Consider the following 20,438-nt stretch of genomic DNA (forward strand, 5'->3'; position numbering starts at 1 on the left):
AATTAAAGAATCTTAATTAAAATATTTTATTTCCTTTCTAAAAAGGAAAGCTTAACAAACTTGTAGATGTGGCCCTTCCTGTGGATAAAAGAACACTTGCTTTAACCAGATAAATAGCCAGAGGAATGCTCTCCAATCCTAACAATGACAGGTCATCCTGGGCAAGTGGGAAAACACTTTTTAACAGTCCTGAACTACAGGCAGGGGACCTGTCACTCCCCTGTGGGACTCTGTCTTGAGACAGTGCTGGCATATCCTCTCATCAAAAAAAAAATTCCACCCTTCCCTGCCTCTGGGCATCAGAAAGAACAATGATTATAATACACAAAACACCCTGAAATAAAAAGCCACAGGAGTTCATGAGGATACTTAGAGAAAGAGAAAAAAAGCAATAGACAAAACTTCCTCCCCTAAAAATAGTGATCTGGACCACGTAAAATTAAATAAGTAAAAACAAAGGTGTACAAATAAAAGAAATAAATGTTTTTTAAAAAATAGTAATCTCGGGCTGGGGATGTGGCTCAAGGGGTAGTGTGCTCGCCTGGCATGCGTGTGGCCCGGGTTCGATCCTCAGCACCACAAACAAAGATGTGTCCACCGAAAACTAAAAAAATAAATATTAAAAAAAGATTCTCTCTCTCTCCTCTCTCTCTTAAAAAAAAAAAAAAGTGATCTCCAATGGAGATAACCAGGCACCAATCTCATGCTGAAAATTCATAATTAAAGAGAAAGCAACATTTACTTTGATTTTTTTGTTGAGCTACATTTCAGGGTAAACTTAACAAAAAAATAAACATAGATGGAACTATTAAACTCAAGTTGATCAGGATTTTACACCTGATCCACACATCAGGTTTTACTACCTGTCCACAGATCCATCTTAGAATCACCCAACCTGGAATAATCCCCAAACTAATTACTTCATAATGGGAAGTCATATAAAGTTTACAACACTACCTGGGATATATTTTTGCCAAAAAAGCAAACCAGAATTTAACCAAACCTTTCAAATATTATCAGGCTTCTAAATTTATAGTCAATAGAAGAGATGCAGAAATAAACAAAAAGAACACCAAAAGAAGAAAATAGGCTGGAGATGTTTCTCAATGATATAAATGATATAAAGCCTAGCATGGAAAAGGCTTTGGATTTGAGCCCCAGCCTAAAGGAAGGAAGGGAGGGAGGTAGGGAGAGCGGACACTTTTCAATAAATCAATGGCATAAAAAAGGAGTGGGGGAAGGGAGGCTGCTCTAGATTACAAGACTTAACTAAATGTACGGAGTTGACCTGATATAAGTAATTCAATTAAAAAAAGAAAATTGGGCAGGTCACTGTGCTGCGTACCTGTAAACCCAGTGACTCACGAATGAGGAGGAGGAACACAATTTTGAGGCCAGCCTCAGCAATTCAGTGAGGCCCTAAGGAACTTAGTGAGACCCTGTCTAAAACTAAAAAATACTGGGGATGTAGCTCAGTGGTAAAGTGACCCCCCCGGGGGGCGGGGGGGGGGGGAAGAGGAGGAGGAGGAGGAGGAGGAGGAGGATCCGAGAAAAGAAATACATTGTGACAAAATCCTATTAAATACAAATGAAGAATTTCCAGGACTGATTATACTATCTTCTTTATATTTTGGTGTATTTGAAAATGCACAAGGGTGGAATAGATTGAAATACACCATTTTCCTGGAAAAATGGGACACAAATCACAGAGATACCAATCTCTTCTGTATTGTGGCTTTAAAAACATATTTCTTTTTTAAAAAAGACTTTCACTGGATGGGGGTTCTAGATTGAAGGTGATTAAGTTATCAGAGGAATGTTTTAGCTAACAGTGTTTATTATATAAATATTACCTGCCTTTTTCCTCAAAGTCACAAGGTACAACTTTTTAATAAAAGGCTTCCTTTCCAACTAAAAGCAAGTTTCTGGTAAAGCACAACAGATCAACAATACTACCTAAAAGAATCTTTCTGTGCTCATTAAGAAGGGGTTGGTGCAATAAGCATCACGTTTACTCTATCTCCTTTTTCTTATCTATCAAAGGAAGATAATCCTGTCTTACACAGTTGACAGGAGGGATAAGTGATTACATGATGGCATTTGATACATGGTAGTAATTAAATTAAGTGATTTAAAGAATACGTCTAGCTAATTGTCTACAACTTCCAGACCATGAAATCTCCCATAACTATGTAGGTACAAATGCCAGATTAAATTGAAGCCCAGCCATCATTTATTACATCCTGTGAGACTGTGAGCAGTGGCCCAGGCTAACCTGAACCTGGAATTCTGACCTACATAATCTGACATAATAAAAGTGTGTGTTAAGCGCAAAAAAAATAAAAATAAAATAAAAATAAAAATAAATAAATAAATATCCAAAACCGAACCATACTCTAGATTTTGATTATTTCATAAATGTTTCTCTGAGAAAACTAAATCAGCATGCTGCCAAGATGTTTGGATTTTTAATATATCCAGAGGGCACATGTATTGTAGGCTTGGTCCCTAGTCTATGTTGCTTTTAGAGGTGGGGCCTAGTTGAAGGGAGTTAGGTCATTGGGTCCTGCCAGGCTGCCATGATGGGAACAGGATTCCTCTTACCTGCTAACTGCTCCTGTCATGATGTACAAAGCCACCACAGGCCCAAAGCAACAGGGCCAAGCAACTGTAGACCAAAACTCTTTAAGATTTTTAAGTCAAAATAATCCTTATAAGTTGATTTTCTTAGGTATTTTGACATAATAAGAAAAAGGTGATGAACACAGATGTGTTTGTTCTATGACAAGAGTAAAAACATAAAATGGTTTCCTCCCATTTCTAGAAGCCTTCTGCTTGAAATGTAAAGATTTTCTAGGTCGACCAGGATGTCTTGTCCAGTGTGGTTGCTTCCCTTTCTTTCTGTGCAGTTCCACAACTCCACTAGACTATGAGGTCCTTGGTGATCCCTTCCTTCCAACACTTCCAGTTTTAATCCTTACCTTGGTCATGTCTACTACATGGAAGATCCTTTTGCATATTCTCTACTGAAACTTTTCTAGTCTTTAGCTAAAAGGTTAAAAGACCTACAGAAGGTCTTCCAAATTCTTTCCATAATTACCTGCTTCATCATCTGCACTCAAAATTACCTATTTAGCACCTGCTCTTCAGTATTAGGAATACTGAAGGTCTTACAGGCCAGCTTCCTCTAGGGTAAATAGGACAGCATGACTATACCTTATTCAGCTTTTTAATCTCTCACCTCCCCTCAAATGTTTGCTCAACTCAAGTGAGAAAATTAGAACAGGAACTTACCATAACTTCCTGAACAGAGCTGTAAATGTTTGACCAGCTTGATCTCCTTAACCTTCTGAGGGATATTTCATTAAAAGACAGAAAGACATTCCTCTACCTTCAGCCACTAATTAAGCCATTTTGTTCATGTATACATGCTTCTTCTTTCTCATCATTTCTTAGGATAGCTAAGATCCTAGAGGCTACATTTGCAGAACTAGAAGAAGGGAGATCTGGGACTTGAGTTGGTGCCGACTATTATACCAAAGGATTTTTCACTTCTTTTACTCTTCATGTCTGTCAGTCTTTCTTTCCCCAAGGTACTCCATCCCATGGTACTCCATCATTGAAGAGCAGCTATATTTTGACTTACATGAAAACTATGAAGCCTATACTTGAAATGGAAAGCAGGTATCAGCAGCATGTAATGTATAATTCCAACTGTAAAGCATCTATTTGTTTATTTGTACAGCTATTCACCAATATATTAAAATACTTATCTCAGTGGGTAGCGTATTGTTCTGCATTTAATTTTTAAAAATATGGACAGTATGTATTGATAATAAAAAGAGCTATGTATATATGAATATAAAAAATTATATATGTATACTTTTAAAATATTAAAATGTTAAGATTCCTTTAACTTTCATATTTAAGAAATATATGTTATGTTTAACTTCCAAGATTCCTGAAATATTATGTTTGGTAATGAAACAGATGGTATGGTGGGGGAGAATCAAATATTTTTCAAAGATATTCTGCTAGGGAACATTCCTCCAAGGTGGTTCTGAGAATTGATGGGTGATATTGTTATCCAGTTTCTTGATCAGTTCTTCCTGACCTCTAATTAAAAGAAGTCCAAGCTTTCAGGGTCCCAGGTATGGGATAGAAAAAAAGTACTGTTTCCTTCTAGTCTAGCTCTATTGTCTTCAATTTCATCACCTGCTTCAGATCTATTGTATATACATACTAATGTCAGATTTCCATGACCACTCAATTCAACCAGGCACAAAATGTTAACTTTACATGTTTAAGACTAGAGGTTTTCAGACTTTGGTTTCCAAACCCCTTTACACTTGTAAAAACTCAAGGAAAAAGGAACTTCTGTTTATGTGATAATATCAATTGATATTTACCATATTTAAAAGGTTTCAAGTTTGAAATTCTTATTGAGTCATTAAATACACCCATTATACATTAATGTACACAGGGTGTTTTATGAAAAACAAACAAGAATAAACCTCAGTTCTACATTTTTCAAATCTCTATAATATATGATTTAATTAAAGAAACCTGGATTAAATCTATTCCAATGTATTGTTTTGGCTATAGAGTATGAAAAAAATATCGCTTTACAGATTTATGTAGAAACCTGGCCAAGTTGTAGATACCTTTTATGGGTAATTGTAGATATTTCTCTTTGATATTACACCAACAGTTGACAAGAAACAGCTCTGGAGTGGTGGCTCAGTGGTAGAGCGCTTGCCTAGCACATGCAAGGTGCTGGGTTTGATCCTCAGCACCACATAAAAATAAATAAATAAAATAAAGGTATGGTGTCCAACTACAAATTTAAAAAAATATATATAAAAATATTTGTTGCAACGTGGAATCTGAAACCTTATCAATGAGTTTCTGTATTCTGTTCCATTTTGTATTTCAGATGATTTTTTTTTTAATCATGCATGATTTTGTAACATGATACATCCATCAGTCATTTGGAAAATATTGGTTCACTGATTTATGTGGATCTTCCAAATGTTGACTCATTTCATTATGCAAGAAAAAAAATCTATTAATGTCACCAATCTGCAGGAAAGTTGTCAAACTCATGATGGTAGCTTAGTTTTTGAGAAAAACATCTCCCAAATATCCAAGTCTGAATAACCAGTTTATTAGTTCCAAATAAAAACAGCACATAGAAAATGGTGAGTTCACCTCACAATTTAAACAACTGCAGAAGAGCTTTATACAAACTCTCCATTGATACAGTAAACTATAAAATTATACTCAAGAACTGAGACTGAATGAAATTTATAGTTACTCATCAAGGATATTCTTAAGTAAAGCTGGCTTCAAGCAATGAAGAATATACTCTTCAAAGAAGATTACTGGTATATTTTGGTACCTGTCTGGAAATAAAGGTGCCTATAGTTGTGCCCAACACTACATAGTAGGAAAAACAAACTATACTCTCATGAAAGTAGTTTAGGAGCTGGGAACATAGCCCAGTACACTCAATACCAGTACCTTCAAAAGAAAGAGAAAAAAAGAAAAGAGTTTGGATCTCATAGACTCTCTGAGAAGGTTTAGAGACCATATAACAGTAGGTGGGCCTCATTTTCAGAATTGCTAAATTTTCTTACAGCAGCTGTTTATTTGAGGATAACAAATATGGATGGAAAGGTAGCAGATAAGAAATGGGAAACCTGCACCAAACATTAACACATGAAGAAATGCAAGTGAGAAAAACACAAGGGCCTTAAAAGAAATTAATACTACCTGTTTCTTCGGGATTGTCCTAGTAAATTAACTCTCTTTAAGCTTTCATTTCCCCGAAAAGATAATGAATAATTTGAGTTTACAAAACACAAGTGAAGAGTTTTTACAAAAAGTCTATGATTTCTAAGGAGATTTGAGTTTAGGAGTTCTTAAGGTATCTGTTTATAGCAAATTTATGATTTGATATAGAAACACATTCAAGGGCTGGGGTTGTGGTTCAGTGATAGAGCGTTCGCCTAGCATGTGCAAGGCCCTGGGTTCGATCCTCAGCACCACACAAAAATAAAATAATAGTATTGTATCCAACTACAACTAGAAAATAAATATTTAAAAAGCAACATATTCAAAGCAAAATATTAATAGTCACTGCTAATCAAAGACAGGCTATCTATTAAATTATAACATAAATTAGCTAATATACACTGTGCTGCAAACATTTACCTCTCACATAAAACAAGCTACATCTAACCATTTAATTGCTTAATTATTACCAAAATTACCAAATAATTGCCTAATATTAAGATTATTAAGTTAAAAAATTATACATCTTAAGCAAAAGCTAGGAATGCATGCATCTTTGAAGACAGAGAGAGAGAGGGAGGTGAGCTGTAAACACCGGTTCGTGATGTAGTTGGGTCCTGAATATTACCGGAAGGCCCATGTATTTAAATATTAAGGGCTTGTTCTCCAGGATGGCACTATAGGGAGGTAGTAGAAGCTTCAAGAGGTGGGGCCTACTGAGAGATCTTTAGGTCACTGGAGGTAAGCCCTTGAAAGGAACTGTGGGAGCCCTGCTCCCTCTTCTTTCTTTTTTTTGCTTCCTGTCAATAAAGTTAAGTAGTTTTGCTATGTGGCACTCAACCACAGCAATGGGGCAAAATGATCATAGGCTAAAACCTCCATAACTGTTGATTCAAAAATAAAACTTCTCTTTATAAGCTCATTATCTCAGGTATTTCATTTAAGAAAATGGGTGAAATAATGATTTCTGTCCTTATCTCCCATCTTTCCAAAACATCAAGGTGTAGCAGGTGGGTCCCAGGCGATTTCAAGTTATATTAGGAAATTTTAGGGGAGGTCCTTTCTTAATTATCCCAATACTCAATTTTTGGTGTTCAGCTCCTATTCCCGTCTTGCCAATGCAGCTTCCTAAAGCTTAAGGAGGGAATGTTCGTTAAATAGTGACACTCAACAATAAGTGCTCAAGAATCTTGCTCAATAATATCCTTTCTTTTCTTACCACTTAATTTAAAAAAAAACAAAAAACAAAAAAACACCTCAGCTTGGCATCTAAGGTCTTTACTGTGCCTCCCCCATTTTAACGTAATAAACCCTTAAAATAATCGCTCTGGGAATAGTTTTGGAGAGAAAGGTGTTCACAACATAAGGAAATGATTCAAGTACAGTATGCTCTAATAAATGAAACAAAAACAACCTGCTAAAGTCTGTATTTTATATACATGTGTATAAATGCAGGGAAACATAGACTTAAATATCTATAACACAATACTAACAGTGGTTATTTCTGGAAGGAAGGAATATCTACAATTGTAACCCTTTAAATTTCTTTTATGGTGTCCTTTTCTAAGAATAAAGTAAACCAGGCAGGATTGTCTTACAAAGCAAAATGAATATAAATTGAAGTGTAAGAATAGGGTTCATGAAAAAAGGCAATTTGGCCTGTATCTCCCCACTCCCACAATATTTTATTGGTGCATTTATAATTATACATAATGGCAGAATTTGTTGTTACATATATGTACATACAAACAATATAACAAAATCTGATCAGTACAGTTCTCTAGTATTTCATCTTTCCCTCTTCTCCCTCCCTCTGGTCCCTTTCTCTACTCTACTAGTCTCCCTTTGATCTTCATAGGAACCCCCATACACACACCTTTCTTTTTTGTTTTTTGGAGGAGGTAGTACTGAGAATTGAACTCAGGGGCACTTGGCAACTAAGCCACATCCCCAGCCCTATTTTGTATTTTATTTAGACACACGGTCTCACTGAGTTGTTCAGCATCTTCTGACACTGGCTTTGAACTTGTGATCCTTCTGCCTCAGCCTCCTGAGTTGCTGAGATTATAGGTTTGTCGCCGTACCTGGAACACCTCCCTTTTCCTTTATCCTGACTAGCTTCCATATGTGAGAGAAAACATATGACCCTTAACTTTCTGAGTATGGCTTATTTTGCTAAGCAAAATGTTTTCAAGTTCCATCCATTTTCCTGTAAATTACGTGATTTCATTCTTTTTTAATGGCTGAATAAACTCCACTGTGTATACAAACCACATTTTCTTTCCAGTCATCCACTAATGGCACCTCGGCGGGTTCCATGGTTTTGGCTATTATGAATTATGCTGCCATAAACATGAGTATGCATGTATCACTGTAGTGTGATGACTTTAATTCTTCTGGATAAATACTGAGGAGCCATATAGGTGGGTCATATGGTGGTTCCATGCCTAGTCTTCTGAGGAACCTCCATATTGATTTAGTACAGCAGCTGTACTAATTTACAATCCCCACCAACAGTGTAGGACTGTCAACATCCTCTCACATGCTCTCCAGCATTATTATTTGTATTCTTGATGGCTGTCATTCTAACTGGAGTGACATGAAATCTTCGGGTAGTTTTGATTTGCTTTTCCCTGATTACTAAAGATGTTGAACATTTTTTCATGTTTTTGGCCTATATCTCAAATGCAAAGAGGCCTGGATTATGCTCATGTGATATTTATACCTCTGTCTTTAGGAATGTTCTCTTAAAAGGGACTCAAACTCCTCATCTCCCTGAATAACAAAACCAACATCCTATTAGACATTCCCTCATATATTTCCATTAGTTGGATTTTGAACAGATTACAGGACTGGGTCTCTCAGTCCCAAATTTTATAAAAGAAACAAGTAAGGATTTAGCTAATTTGCTCAGTCTCTTTGAAAAATTCCCTGCTTTTTGGGACTTCACAGAGAGTAGTTCCTACATCCACATCATCTACTTATCCATAAATCTGTGACTACTTATGCTTGTCTCATACCATAGCTGTCTCCAGGAGTGATTCCACATGAGGTTTTAGGATCCCAAATTTTGCAATGCAGATCTGTTATTATTGCACCTTCCCATTCATGCTCATTTCCACTGCCATCTGAATGATTCAAAACACTCCGGGAGGAACTGCTGGTATGTACTCCCAATACAAAGCTAAGCATACCTTCATCTTTGCTGATGATTAGCTATTTATTGAGCTAAAATAATTAAACTATTGAAAGTGGTCACTCTTGTTTTCTGAGGTAATCCTGAGAGAATAAAGTACACCAATACTGAATGACAATATCAAGAAGACTTTCTATTTTTCTGGACTGCTTGAAATCTTTTCCCCTTGAGATACATGCAGAATTTTTATCATCAGGGAAATTCAAAAAGCTATTTACATTATAAAACACACAAAAAAGTTGATTCTCAGAGTAAAAATCCTTGCTCTCATTTGTCTATGTCCCTCCCTAACTACCTTCCTTGTGTCCAGCTTCCTATTCACCATAAGGGGTTCCTCGGGCCCCACTGTTGCTGTTCTAAACAATCCCACTTTCAGAGAAGGCATGAGGTCAGACACCTTAAGTCTTTCTCATGACACATACTGTGCTCTACTGTCATGGAAATTGCAGACACCTTGGCTCAGTTCCATGGGCACAGGAAGCTTCAGAACAAGGGCCTGAATGCCCCTTCTCCCAGAGGGATGAAGTTCAGAATTCATATTTGCCAAGTGTTAGCCCTGGGAGGGCACTTGCTAGATACTTTACAATCCTGAACTTTCACAGGATCATTTTAGACATGAGACAAAGTACTCAATTCAAAAAAGCCCAGGTGAGTATTGGATAAATGGGAAATTCCAAGGGTGTGGCAGGTAAACAAGGAAGTGATTATTCACCAAAAGATTATGTACTCACCAGGTATTTAAGAGAAACAATGTAACAGAGCATGCTTTGGGTTGGAAGTGGGGAGGTAAAGTGTAGGTATAAGGGAGTGTGTGAGCAGAAAGAAGAATTTAACTTACTAGAATTTAATATACTAGAATTTAACTTTTAATTCTTTGCTCTATTAGTGATCCTCAAATATTAAGCCCAAGGAGCTTTTAAAAATACAGAGCTAAATCCTAGTCCAAACTCCAAAGAATCAGAAACCCTGGGATTGGAATACAGGAAACTGGATTATTGCAGATTTTTGGAGTCTTTTGATATTTGTGCCACAAAAACTGAATTAAAAGGGGAAAACTATTAAACACTGGCTGTTCCCTCTTTAAAGATACTACAATAATAAGGTATACTAAGCAATCTAAACTCAAAATATTTTTTACAATTAGAGCCTGATAAAAATAACTAAGTTAAGACACCATGAATATGTATATTTCATTATTCCCTCAATAACACTGGAAATTTACAAAGTTCCCTAAAGTGCACCTCCTTCTGTACTTGCTGGGAATAAGGCATTATGACCAAATAAAAATGCATAAAAATAAATCTGTGGCATATTTAAAACATTCCATGTGTATTTCTACATCCTATATGCTGAGTACAAATGTAGAAAAACAATAGGCCTCATAATGATGAGGGACAAAAGACACATAAACATGCATTTTGACACACACTGCCACACCTATACATACTAGTGGTCATACTGATGGTCACTGAGTACTGTCCCTATGGCCCTTTTCTAATCTTTACATACATCAATCAATCAATAACCTATAGGAAGGGTCAATTTTAATTGCCATTTAGAGCTCAGAAAATGGAGACACAGAAAGGTCAAGTAACTAGATCGTTACAAAACTGAGAGTCCAGATTTAAATCCAGGCCATATTGCTTGACATATTAGGTTGCTTCAGCTGCCATAACAAAATAGCAGACCTCATAGCTTAAATAGCAATTTATTTTCTTACAGTTCTGGAGGCTGGAAGCTCGAGATTGAGGTGTTGGCAGGTTTATCTCCTGGGTTTTACAGGTGCTATCTCCTGTATCCACACATACCTGGTATCTGTTTTCCTTATAAGGACAATAGTTATACTGGATTAGGTCTCTAACATTTGAACTTAATCATCTTATTTCCAAATATGGTTCATCTTGCAGTATGAGGAGTTGAGATTTCAATTTCTGAAGTTCAGAAAACAGAATTTAGCCTATAACACTTGTTGACTGTATAACCTCATCAGTTACTAAGCCTTCCTAGGCCTCAGTTTCTTCAACTGAAAAGTAGTGCTGAGAACTGAATGAGATAATTCATGTACAATGCTTGCAGAATATTTTATTCATAGTATCATTTTGTAGATGAAGAAAACAAAAATCAAAGATGGTGACTTGCCCCTTTCTCCTTTCTAAAGCAGAGTTCTTATACTACAGCATACAACCTTCCTGTACAATCCTAATGCATAATTTTACATAATTTATATTTTTTCCATCTCTCTCTCTCTCTCTCTCTCTCTCTCTTTCTCTTTGATGCTTGGGATCAAATCCAGAAATTCACACATACTAAGTATGTGCCCTATGAGCTACTCTCCCAGCCCCTGTATCCCTTAACTGCTTTCTTATAGCTTAACTCAAATTTTATTACATATAAAAGAACAAAAGAAGTTATTCTAGTTAGTGATCCTATTAATATAAATTTAGTTAGGAAGATATACTGCTTTCCTGGGACTATACGTGAATTCCATTCATCCTTTCTCCTAACTTCCAAGGACAATTGTCTATAGTCACACAATGATGACACTTGTTTAACTATTAGGAAGGAAAGGCAACCCAAAGCTTTTTATTAAAAGGAAAAAAAAAAAGAAAATGAGAATTGTACTTTTTATTCACCTAGTGCTAGTGCTCTACACATATTAATACTCCTACTTAATCCTGAATGAAGTCTTGGGATACTGTTTTATTTAGCTCTCATAATAAGCAAGTGAACGAAACATAATTCCTTCAGAGATTATGGGAACAGGAGCACAGCAAGATTAAAATGTTTTCCTTAAAGGTCACAAGGGTGATCAATAATTTTCAGACAAGAACTCTTACTGATGTCTTCAAGTCTAAAGCCAAGGCTACCAAGTGCCTTGCTGGGCTATAAAACTTGGTTTGTTCATTCTTCATGCCTGTCAAGAACAGAGTAGGTGCTCAGCATATATGGCAGTCAGACATGGAGGCAATCTAGACTAAGCTGCAGAATCTTTTTGACATTTTTATAATAAAGGGCCAAGATTTTCTGACAACTTTTGACCACTGCCAACTCCTTGGACTGCCAACTTTGTTAAGGCAGTAACCAGTTTTCTTCTCCCCAGGGTCTAGCACACTGGGTGCTCATTTGAGAATTAGGAGTTCAAGTAAATGTTTGTTGGATAATCAGATTAAAGAACATTCTTCCTTTGGTGATGGCAATGAGTGTTTTTCAGCTACTATGTAAAAATTTTAACAAAAAAAGTCATGTATAGTGCTGGGGATGTGGCTCAAGCAGTAACGCGCTCGCCTGGCATGCGCGGGGCACTGGGTTCGGTCCTCAGCACCACATAAAAATAAAATAAAGATGTTGTGTCCAACGAAAACTAAAAAATAAATATTAAAAAATTCTCTTGCTCTCTCTCTTTAAAAAAAAAAAAAGTCAGGTATAAAAGCTCATCTCATGACCTGTAACAGAAGCCTTCAGGGTTTTTCCAATCCCAAAATTCTGACTTCAGCACAGTCTACACTTGACAGACGATGAAACTGACCACCTCGAGTACGGATTATAGGTACAATGAAATTCATTTGCTGGTCTGGATACACACCACAGCATTCTTAGTCTCTAATGTGCTAACAGGAAAGCACTAAATATGTATATGTGACAGGAAAAGTCAGGATTCCCAGAGGGAATGGTAAGGGTGATAAGGTCTATCTGAGTCATAGTGAAGTTGTTATGTGTCAAGACCCCTCTGTCGTAAGAAGCTATATTAAGAAAAATCATGCTAACTTATTTTCTCAAGAACACACTTGGCTATTTGATATTTTTTCTAAAACTTCAAGTTTGCTTTGTTATGAGCAGCTGGACAAGTTTTAACCCTGCCATGGAAACTATCTGACTACTTCTGAGCTGTTCCATACAAAGGGAAGGGAAGTGAGCAGAGCTAGCTGGAGTAGAGTACTCTACTCTGCTCCGCGCTCTCCTGGAACTTCAAGGGTTGTGAGTAGCCAGCTTGTTTATCTCTATATGTGGTCCCATCCCTTGCTACCTATTTCACAGGGGTGTTGTAAAAGACTGAGAAGAGTGTTTGAGGTTCCAAAAAAAAAAAAAAGCATTCAGCGAAGTACTGAAAGCCCAAAGTTTAACATCACCAACATCATACTTCCTGTCTGAATTAAATCTTTTTAAATGATACTGAGATGTGAGGCAGACAAATTTCACTAAAACAAAAGCATTCGAAAAATACTATTTTCTGGTGACTTATCAAGAGAGAAGAAAGTTCAGACAGAAATAAAGAGGCACACAAATGCCTCTATTAATTCTATGAACAACCAAATAAAAATCTCAGTTTATCCACTCAGTAATAAATATTTATCAAACATATACAATATATAAAGCACTGAGCTAAATGCCTAATATTAACAATTATGTACGGAATGTCCCTTTATCCTCCTGTAATGCAATTGCATTATAAGATGAATGTTTGTTTAGATTTTCTCCTCAAATAAATAAAGGTTTCAACTTTTCCTAGAATATGAAAGAATAATTTTTCCTTGGTCATGACTTTCTGGTTATAAAGAAAATTTTTAGAACTTATTGGGAGATAAACTATATTGGCTAGCATCAGCTTTTTCAAGGGTAAATGAGCTACAGAATAACTTTAACTTCCACCATGACCAGATTAAATCCCACACACACACACGACATGGGGTTGGGGGGAGCCAGGAACCCATGTGCCCTTCAGTTTCAATAAGAATAGTTGGAGCATACTGTTAAGGAATGCAGGAAGATGATCATGATCGTGTGATTTGGCAAGAAGATCAAGAACAATGGGACAGAAATATTCCAAATAACTTGGTTAAGTAACTTGGTTTCCACAAATACCCTTCCACATTAAATTACATATGGCTTGGAAAACTTGAAAACTGTCTCACGCCTCACTTCTGCCACTTCTGAGCTTGAAAAAGAAAACTAAGACAACCTTTTTAAGGATTTCATTCAAAAGCAGAAATCACAGTCTGGACATTTAAGCTTACCAATGTGGGGTAAAAGACTTCTTTAACAATCAGCCAAAGTCCTTTACCAAATAATTTTAAAACAGGAAGCCCCAAATTTCCTTAAAACTTTATTGGTATTAATTTGCAAGAATTGATTGTTCCAATATATGAATTCTTTGTGTATATCTACTATTTCCTCTACAGTTAGGGCTAAACAGTTTTAAAAAATTAGACCACTTACTTCTTAAGTTTTGTTTCTTTCAATTTTAACATCCTATTTTTCCAAAGCCACAGAAGAGATATCCTTCAATAAACAAGAATAAAGTGAATGCTGAGAACCGATTCTTCTGTCCAAGGGTTCAGGGAGAAAGAGTTTATACGCCAAGGCAAATAAGGGCATGCTCACAATGATCAATATCACATTAAAGGAAATCCGTAGCACATCAACAGAAAGAAGTTATGGCTCTGTTCAAGGTGAACCATGTTTTGGGACAGCCAATCACCAACACCAATCAGCAGCCAATCACCATCTGTGTTTGGTATTCAGACAGCAAGAACAGGCAATCTCTTCCCAGAAATAAAAGATGAGAATCAGCTGGCACTACATTCCATGGTGTAATCTCACATGCAGCACATGAAATAAGTTTTTAACAAAATGAAAAATAGATCAACTTACATGGCTCTCTGGCAATGAACTGAGGTACAGTGTTGGGCAGAGGAGTACTGGGGTTTGGAGTCCCTACTAGTTTGTTCTTGGCCATCTTCGTGTTTGCCTTAGCAAACTCTAGTCGTAGTGTTTGCGGAATTTCAGGATCAAAGCGGATGCCCTTTGGAAATAAAGAAAAGTGGAAGATGTTTTCATTTCCTTAGAGTCAAACCAGAATGGTGACAAAATAAACAACACCAGTTAAACCCTAGCCTATCAGGAAAAAAAGGTCAGCAAGAGCTTTCTTTCTGTTTACATAGAACATACAAAACCTCACAACACAAATGTGTCCACAAAGGCAGGAGGATTTAGCTTATTCCACTGAAAAAGCTTTTCAACTATTCCTTTTATTCTTGGACAAAAACGTTTTGTACACCAGCAAATCACTAGTACAGTTAAAAACCTGGATAGATGACTACTAATAGGAATGAAAGATGTAATTGCAATACAATATAATGAAAATGAAACACTGGGCAACACTGGAATCTTGACACCTAGGTCCTAGGAGGCCTGGACTCTGACTATGTTTTTCATTTCATTATCTATATATGGAGAAAAAGAATCCATCTCCTAACTTAGAGCTTTACAAGGTTAATGCAACTATTCTGCATTACTCAGAAATAGGAATTAAGCAGTTGATATGTGTACATAACAAATCATTAGATTGCAGTTAGCTTATGAATTACACAAAGTCTGAAGGCTTGATGTGGTTGTCTTGATTCTGATAATAGTGAACTTTCTAGCTACAAGGTGGACAAAAAAGACGCAATCCTCAGAGATGACAATAATTTCAGTTACCCTTGTCCTTATTATTGCAGTTTGCCTTTTTAAAAAGGATCATATTCAATAAGACAAATAACAAACACTATCAATAACAAGGGTTAGGGCAAAGCAAGTTCTATTTTGGAGCCCTTCCATTAAAGAATGCCTTTGTTACTAAGCATAACCAAGATCCCAAAGAAAACCGTTCAATGTCATGAATTCTAGACATCAGCAATAGTGTCAAGAAGCAGGTGGCACTATGTAATAGTGCCTGAATGCACACCCAAAATAGACTCACATCCAATGTTTGTCCATTTAGTTTTCTAAAAACATATAATGTACATACATGGGCCCAATGGTCCCCAAATTTCCCCTGCTTTTTTCCCAAATAACTTGAAGAAAAACATGAGAATTTCCATAAGAAATGAGTAAGAATCTTATTCTGTAGACTAGGATGACTCTGAACTTCACAGGCTCAGTTTCAAAGATGTAAGAAGAGCTGAGGACAAGACAGTAACAGCTATAAGAGGAAATGGGGTTGGGGGAAAGAGAGGTCCTCAGGGAGTACAACAAAAGCCACAGATCCTTGACCCAGAGACATCTGGAAGTGGGTGGAATTTCTTCCCAAGTCTGATTTGTTCATCCTCTGAGAAGAACCCAACTGAGGGTGGCAAAATGAGGGAGGAGGGTGGACGGTCCATTTGTGTAGACCTAACCAACAAAAGTGAAAGGGGTATCAATTTTGTAAAACATTAAGAAACTCTTTTTTTTTTTTTTTCTTGGTACAGGGGATTGTACCCAAGGGTGCTAAACTACTGAGTCACATCCCCAGTCTTTTTTATATTTTTATTTAAAGATAGGGTCTTGCCAAATTGCTTAGGGTCTTATTAAATTGCTGAGGCTGACTTTGAACTCAAGATCATCCTGCCTCAGCCTTCCAAACTGCTGGGATTATGAGTGTATCACAAGAAATTTCTTTTAATCTGTCTTGGGTTTTGCTGTCTTAATTTGAGAAATTTCAATACTGTCTTTCCAAAAACATACACAAGGAAAGAAACAAACTGCTGTGCTTCAAGTGGTATTTGATTCTGCCAGCTTACAGCATTTTACCCTATCAAAGCCACTATCACAACAGAATAAATATTTCCTAATATGGAACTGAAGAGTTGTATTCTTTGCTGGGAGACAAGCATAGTCACTGGCTATCATTTAAAGAGATGTTGTAGAAGGTCTTGCACATTCACATTGCATCCTATCAGACACCTACAGTAGGAACATGATAAGAATTTCAGGCTGTTTTCCCTGGCACTGAACTCCACCAATCTTCCTGGGAAGAATCAACTTTCCTGGATCACAGCCCACATCAATGTGAGGGTTTCAGCTAAGACCACTGGGGAATAACATTGTAAGAGCATCCTGGGACTTGTTTGGGATCCTCTGAGGCTTCTATCCTTAAATAATGATGCAAATTCTATGCCTCAGTTCATTCACTGGTGTTGTAGAATCAAATGAAGCTCCACACAATGTGTTTGTTTCTTATACAACCTGGGTTGGTGGCTCACGTCCTAAAGCATGCTCCACTGAGTCTCCTCACTCCCTGCCCTCTTCTTCATACCCTTCTCTTGTTTGGGTTAAAATAATATCAACATCATGTTCCAAATCGATGTTCCAGCATCTTTATTAAAAAAAAAAAAAGGCTCAGAAGTTAAAATGATCTAATTTGCTTGGCAGCTTATTCAGAGGCTGGAGGCTTAGAATACAAGCCACATTCCTCCAACATCTTTAGCAGCAATACCATATTTGGTAATCAATATCCTGCTCAAAGCTAAGTTTCTATCCATAGAGATTAGCCAAGTCCAAAATATTTTAAATGTTAAAGGATAATGAAGAGGAGACAGAGGGGGCTGGGGAAGAGAGAATATGCAAGTTAAGAGGAAGGAAAAAAAGGAGAAAAATGGGGGAGAAAAGATAGAAGACAAGGAAAACTAAAAGTCTTGTGCTTTTAATTAAAGCCTAATAAGATACTTCTCTGGCTACAGGGACTTCACATTAAATGCTGTCAGGGTAAAATAACTGTCAAATGAAAGGGGGAATCTGTGCCTTTCAAAATCAACTTTATTCCCTTCTACCTTATAATTTACCCAAACATCTCATATGAAACAGAGAAACCTTCTCTTCCAAATGTAAATGGTGTTCTATTTACAAGAATCAGAAAGGACAGTTTTTAGATATAAATTATGATATTGAAGATTAACTGTTATTTAGAAGCAACCCATTCTGACTGGTTATAGGGACAGCCAAAAGTCTTTTCCAACCCAGGTTCACTATTATCTATAGAGGCTGCACTCCTTATACTTCGGCATGGTGGAGGAAGTAAGGGAAGAGAGAAAGTTCACCAGGTGCTGTCAGTCCAGGAAAGCACTCAGCACATTTTTATGTAACAGGATGCAGGGAGGAGGCCTGCATAAGCAGGGTCGGGTGAGATCACAAAGGACCTTTTATGCCAAGAGGGAGGACTTTTCGTTGCATGCAGATCTAGATCCTTAAATGTTAGTGTATATGAGATTCAACTTGCTAAATAGAGTGCTGGGCCCTAGGCCTAAGTTTGATTCAGCAAGTTTGGGATGGAACCCAAGAATCTGCATTTCTAAGAAACAGTACTACTGAGGCTGTCTGTGTAGGGAACACAATTAAGAGTCATGGTAGTCAAAGGGTAAGACTAGCAGTGGTAGGAAAGATGGACACAATAGAGAGCTTGGAAGCAATAACAGCCCTGGGAAGGGAAGCTAGGTGGACAGCTGCACCTGTTGGTTCTTCTTTTTTGGGAAGGGCACCTAGAGCAAGGTCTGTGTACTGTGCCCTTACTTCTGTGATCATTTAAGGGACAGATGATACCAAAAGTGATAAAACACATATTCTCTTTTGGGAATTTCAACCTTGAGTAGCCATATAGAAAGTGAAGGTCACCTCAACTCCTACTAGAGAAAACTGAGATCCTCACAGTACCTTGATGCTTGATGACAGTTTTGTTTGGCACAATATACAGTGCTTCAATTCAGTGAGCTATCAGCTATCCCAGTGTTTACAAATGGTTCCACCATTAAAGTGAGTTAATGGTCCTTGAGTTTCAGGGACAAATGAATCATTCATTTAGAAGGGAAAACATGATAAAGAATGAGGCAAAGTGACACGTACTTATTGGATGTCCATGGCTATATTAGATTTTTTTCAAAAAATGATACTCAATAATGTTTTATAGTATGGACATAAAGGGGAGGAAGGGACCAGGTATGTGTGTGTTACATGCTTGCCCATGTTTGCGAGAACATGCGCATGCGCGCGCACACACACACACACACACACACTCACACACACTGATGTCTAAGTCCAGAAATGTTTATAATGAGACAACCAATCTGTTAATAGTGGTGACCTTAGAAGAAGGGGGTGCAGGAACATACTTTCGTACAATTTCTCACTATTTGAAATTTTTACAAATGTTTAATTTATAAAGTTTTAATTTATAAAATTTAATGCAGATTATTCATTTCTTTTTTAAGAGGCAAAGAGCTGGAATTAGTAGTAGTTTATTAACGAGAGTTCAAGTGTCAGTATAGAGCCAACAATAGGCGTACTGGCACAGCACAAGCAATTGTTGGTATTTTCTGTTTACATAAAAAAAAAGACAACAAAAACATTATTCTGAAATAACTTTAGACTTACAGAGAAGCTACAGACATTGTATAAAGAATTTCTGTACAACATTTGCTCAGATTTCTCAAATGTTAGCATATTACCACATTTACTTTATCATTCTTCTCCACTGTGTTTTCTTCTTACACACAAACACATACCAAGAGTTATTTAATCTGGAAGGTTTCTTCAGTCCTTGTTTTCCATGACCTTGATATTTTTTAAGAGTATAGGCTATTTATTTTGTAGAATGTCCCTCAATTTGGCTCTAATTTTTCTTTTTAGATTCTGGTTATGTATTTGTGGCAAGATTATCAGAGAAGTGCTTTGTGTCCTGCTCAGTGCATCATGGGAGGCACATAATGCCATTTTTGTCCCAACAACAGTGATATGAACTTTGATCACTTGCCAAGTTTCTCTACTGTAAAGTTACTAATGTTTTCCCTTTTTAACTAATAAGTATCTTATAGAATATATCTTCAAGTTATAAAAATATTGTTTCTCATCAAATATACTAGTAGTTTCAACATCAATTACTGATATTTTTGGTACCAGGGATTGAATCTGATTCTAGTAAGTGGTCTAGTAACCACTGGACCACATCCTCAGACCTTTTTTATGTTTTATCTTGAGACAGGGTCTCACAAGTTGCCAGGGGCTTGCACACGGTTGAGGCTGGCTTTGAACTTGCAATCCTCCTACCTCAGCCTCCTAAGCCTCTGAGATTACAGATGTGCATCATAGTGCCAGGCCTACCTGATTCTTACCTGAAGCAATCAATACTTTTGTGCCAATGGTGCTCTGGTAATCTCATCATTCCTTTTTTATATTTCAATTTTCTACTCCAAGAAAAGCTTTTACTTCCACCCCTTTATCAATTAATTATTCATTTACATCAGTGCTAATACACTGAATTCTATCTTATTGTAGCCTCCCACCAATCAGTGGGTTCCACATCCACAGATTCAACAAATTGTAGTATATATTAAACATACAAAGACATTTTTCTTGTCATTATTCTCTAAACAATACAGTAGAGCAACTATTTACACAGCATTTACATTACACCAGGTATTTTAAGTAATCTAGAGGGCTGGGGCTATAGCTCAGTAGTGAAGCGCTTGCTTTGCAAGTGTGAGGCACTGGGTTAGATCCTCAGCACCACATAAAAATGAATAAAAGAAATTGTATCCATCTACAACTAAAAATATTTTTTAAAAGTAAAAAAATGATCTAGAGATAATTTAAAGTTTACAGAGGATGTGTAAAGGTCATATACAAATACTATACCATTTTCTATAAGGGACTTGAG

The 20,438-nt window shown here is 36.8% G+C and overlaps 1 protein-coding gene across 9 annotated transcripts in view; it reads right to left on the minus strand.

The window, feature by feature from the left end:
* Rbpms (RNA binding protein, mRNA processing factor) overlaps positions 1–20,438 on the minus strand; it is a 173,213-nt gene that overhangs the window by 53,250 nt on the left and 99,525 nt on the right. For all 9 annotated transcript variants that reach the window (XR_011707129.1, XM_071610248.1, XM_071610252.1 and 6 more), the window contains exon 5: positions 14,642–14,792. Coding sequence is in view for 8 of the 9 variants with exons in the window: in XM_071610248.1 (XP_071466349.1) it covers positions 14,642–14,792 (151 nt within the window). In the remaining variant the exon portion in view is untranslated. The remainder of the gene's footprint in view (positions 1–14,641; positions 14,793–20,438) is intronic.

The sequence above is a fragment of the Marmota flaviventris genome, chromosome 3, assembly GCF_047511675.1.
Source record: "Marmota flaviventris isolate mMarFla1 chromosome 3, mMarFla1.hap1, whole genome shotgun sequence".
Taxonomy (NCBI): Eukaryota; Metazoa; Chordata; class Mammalia; order Rodentia; family Sciuridae; genus Marmota; species Marmota flaviventris.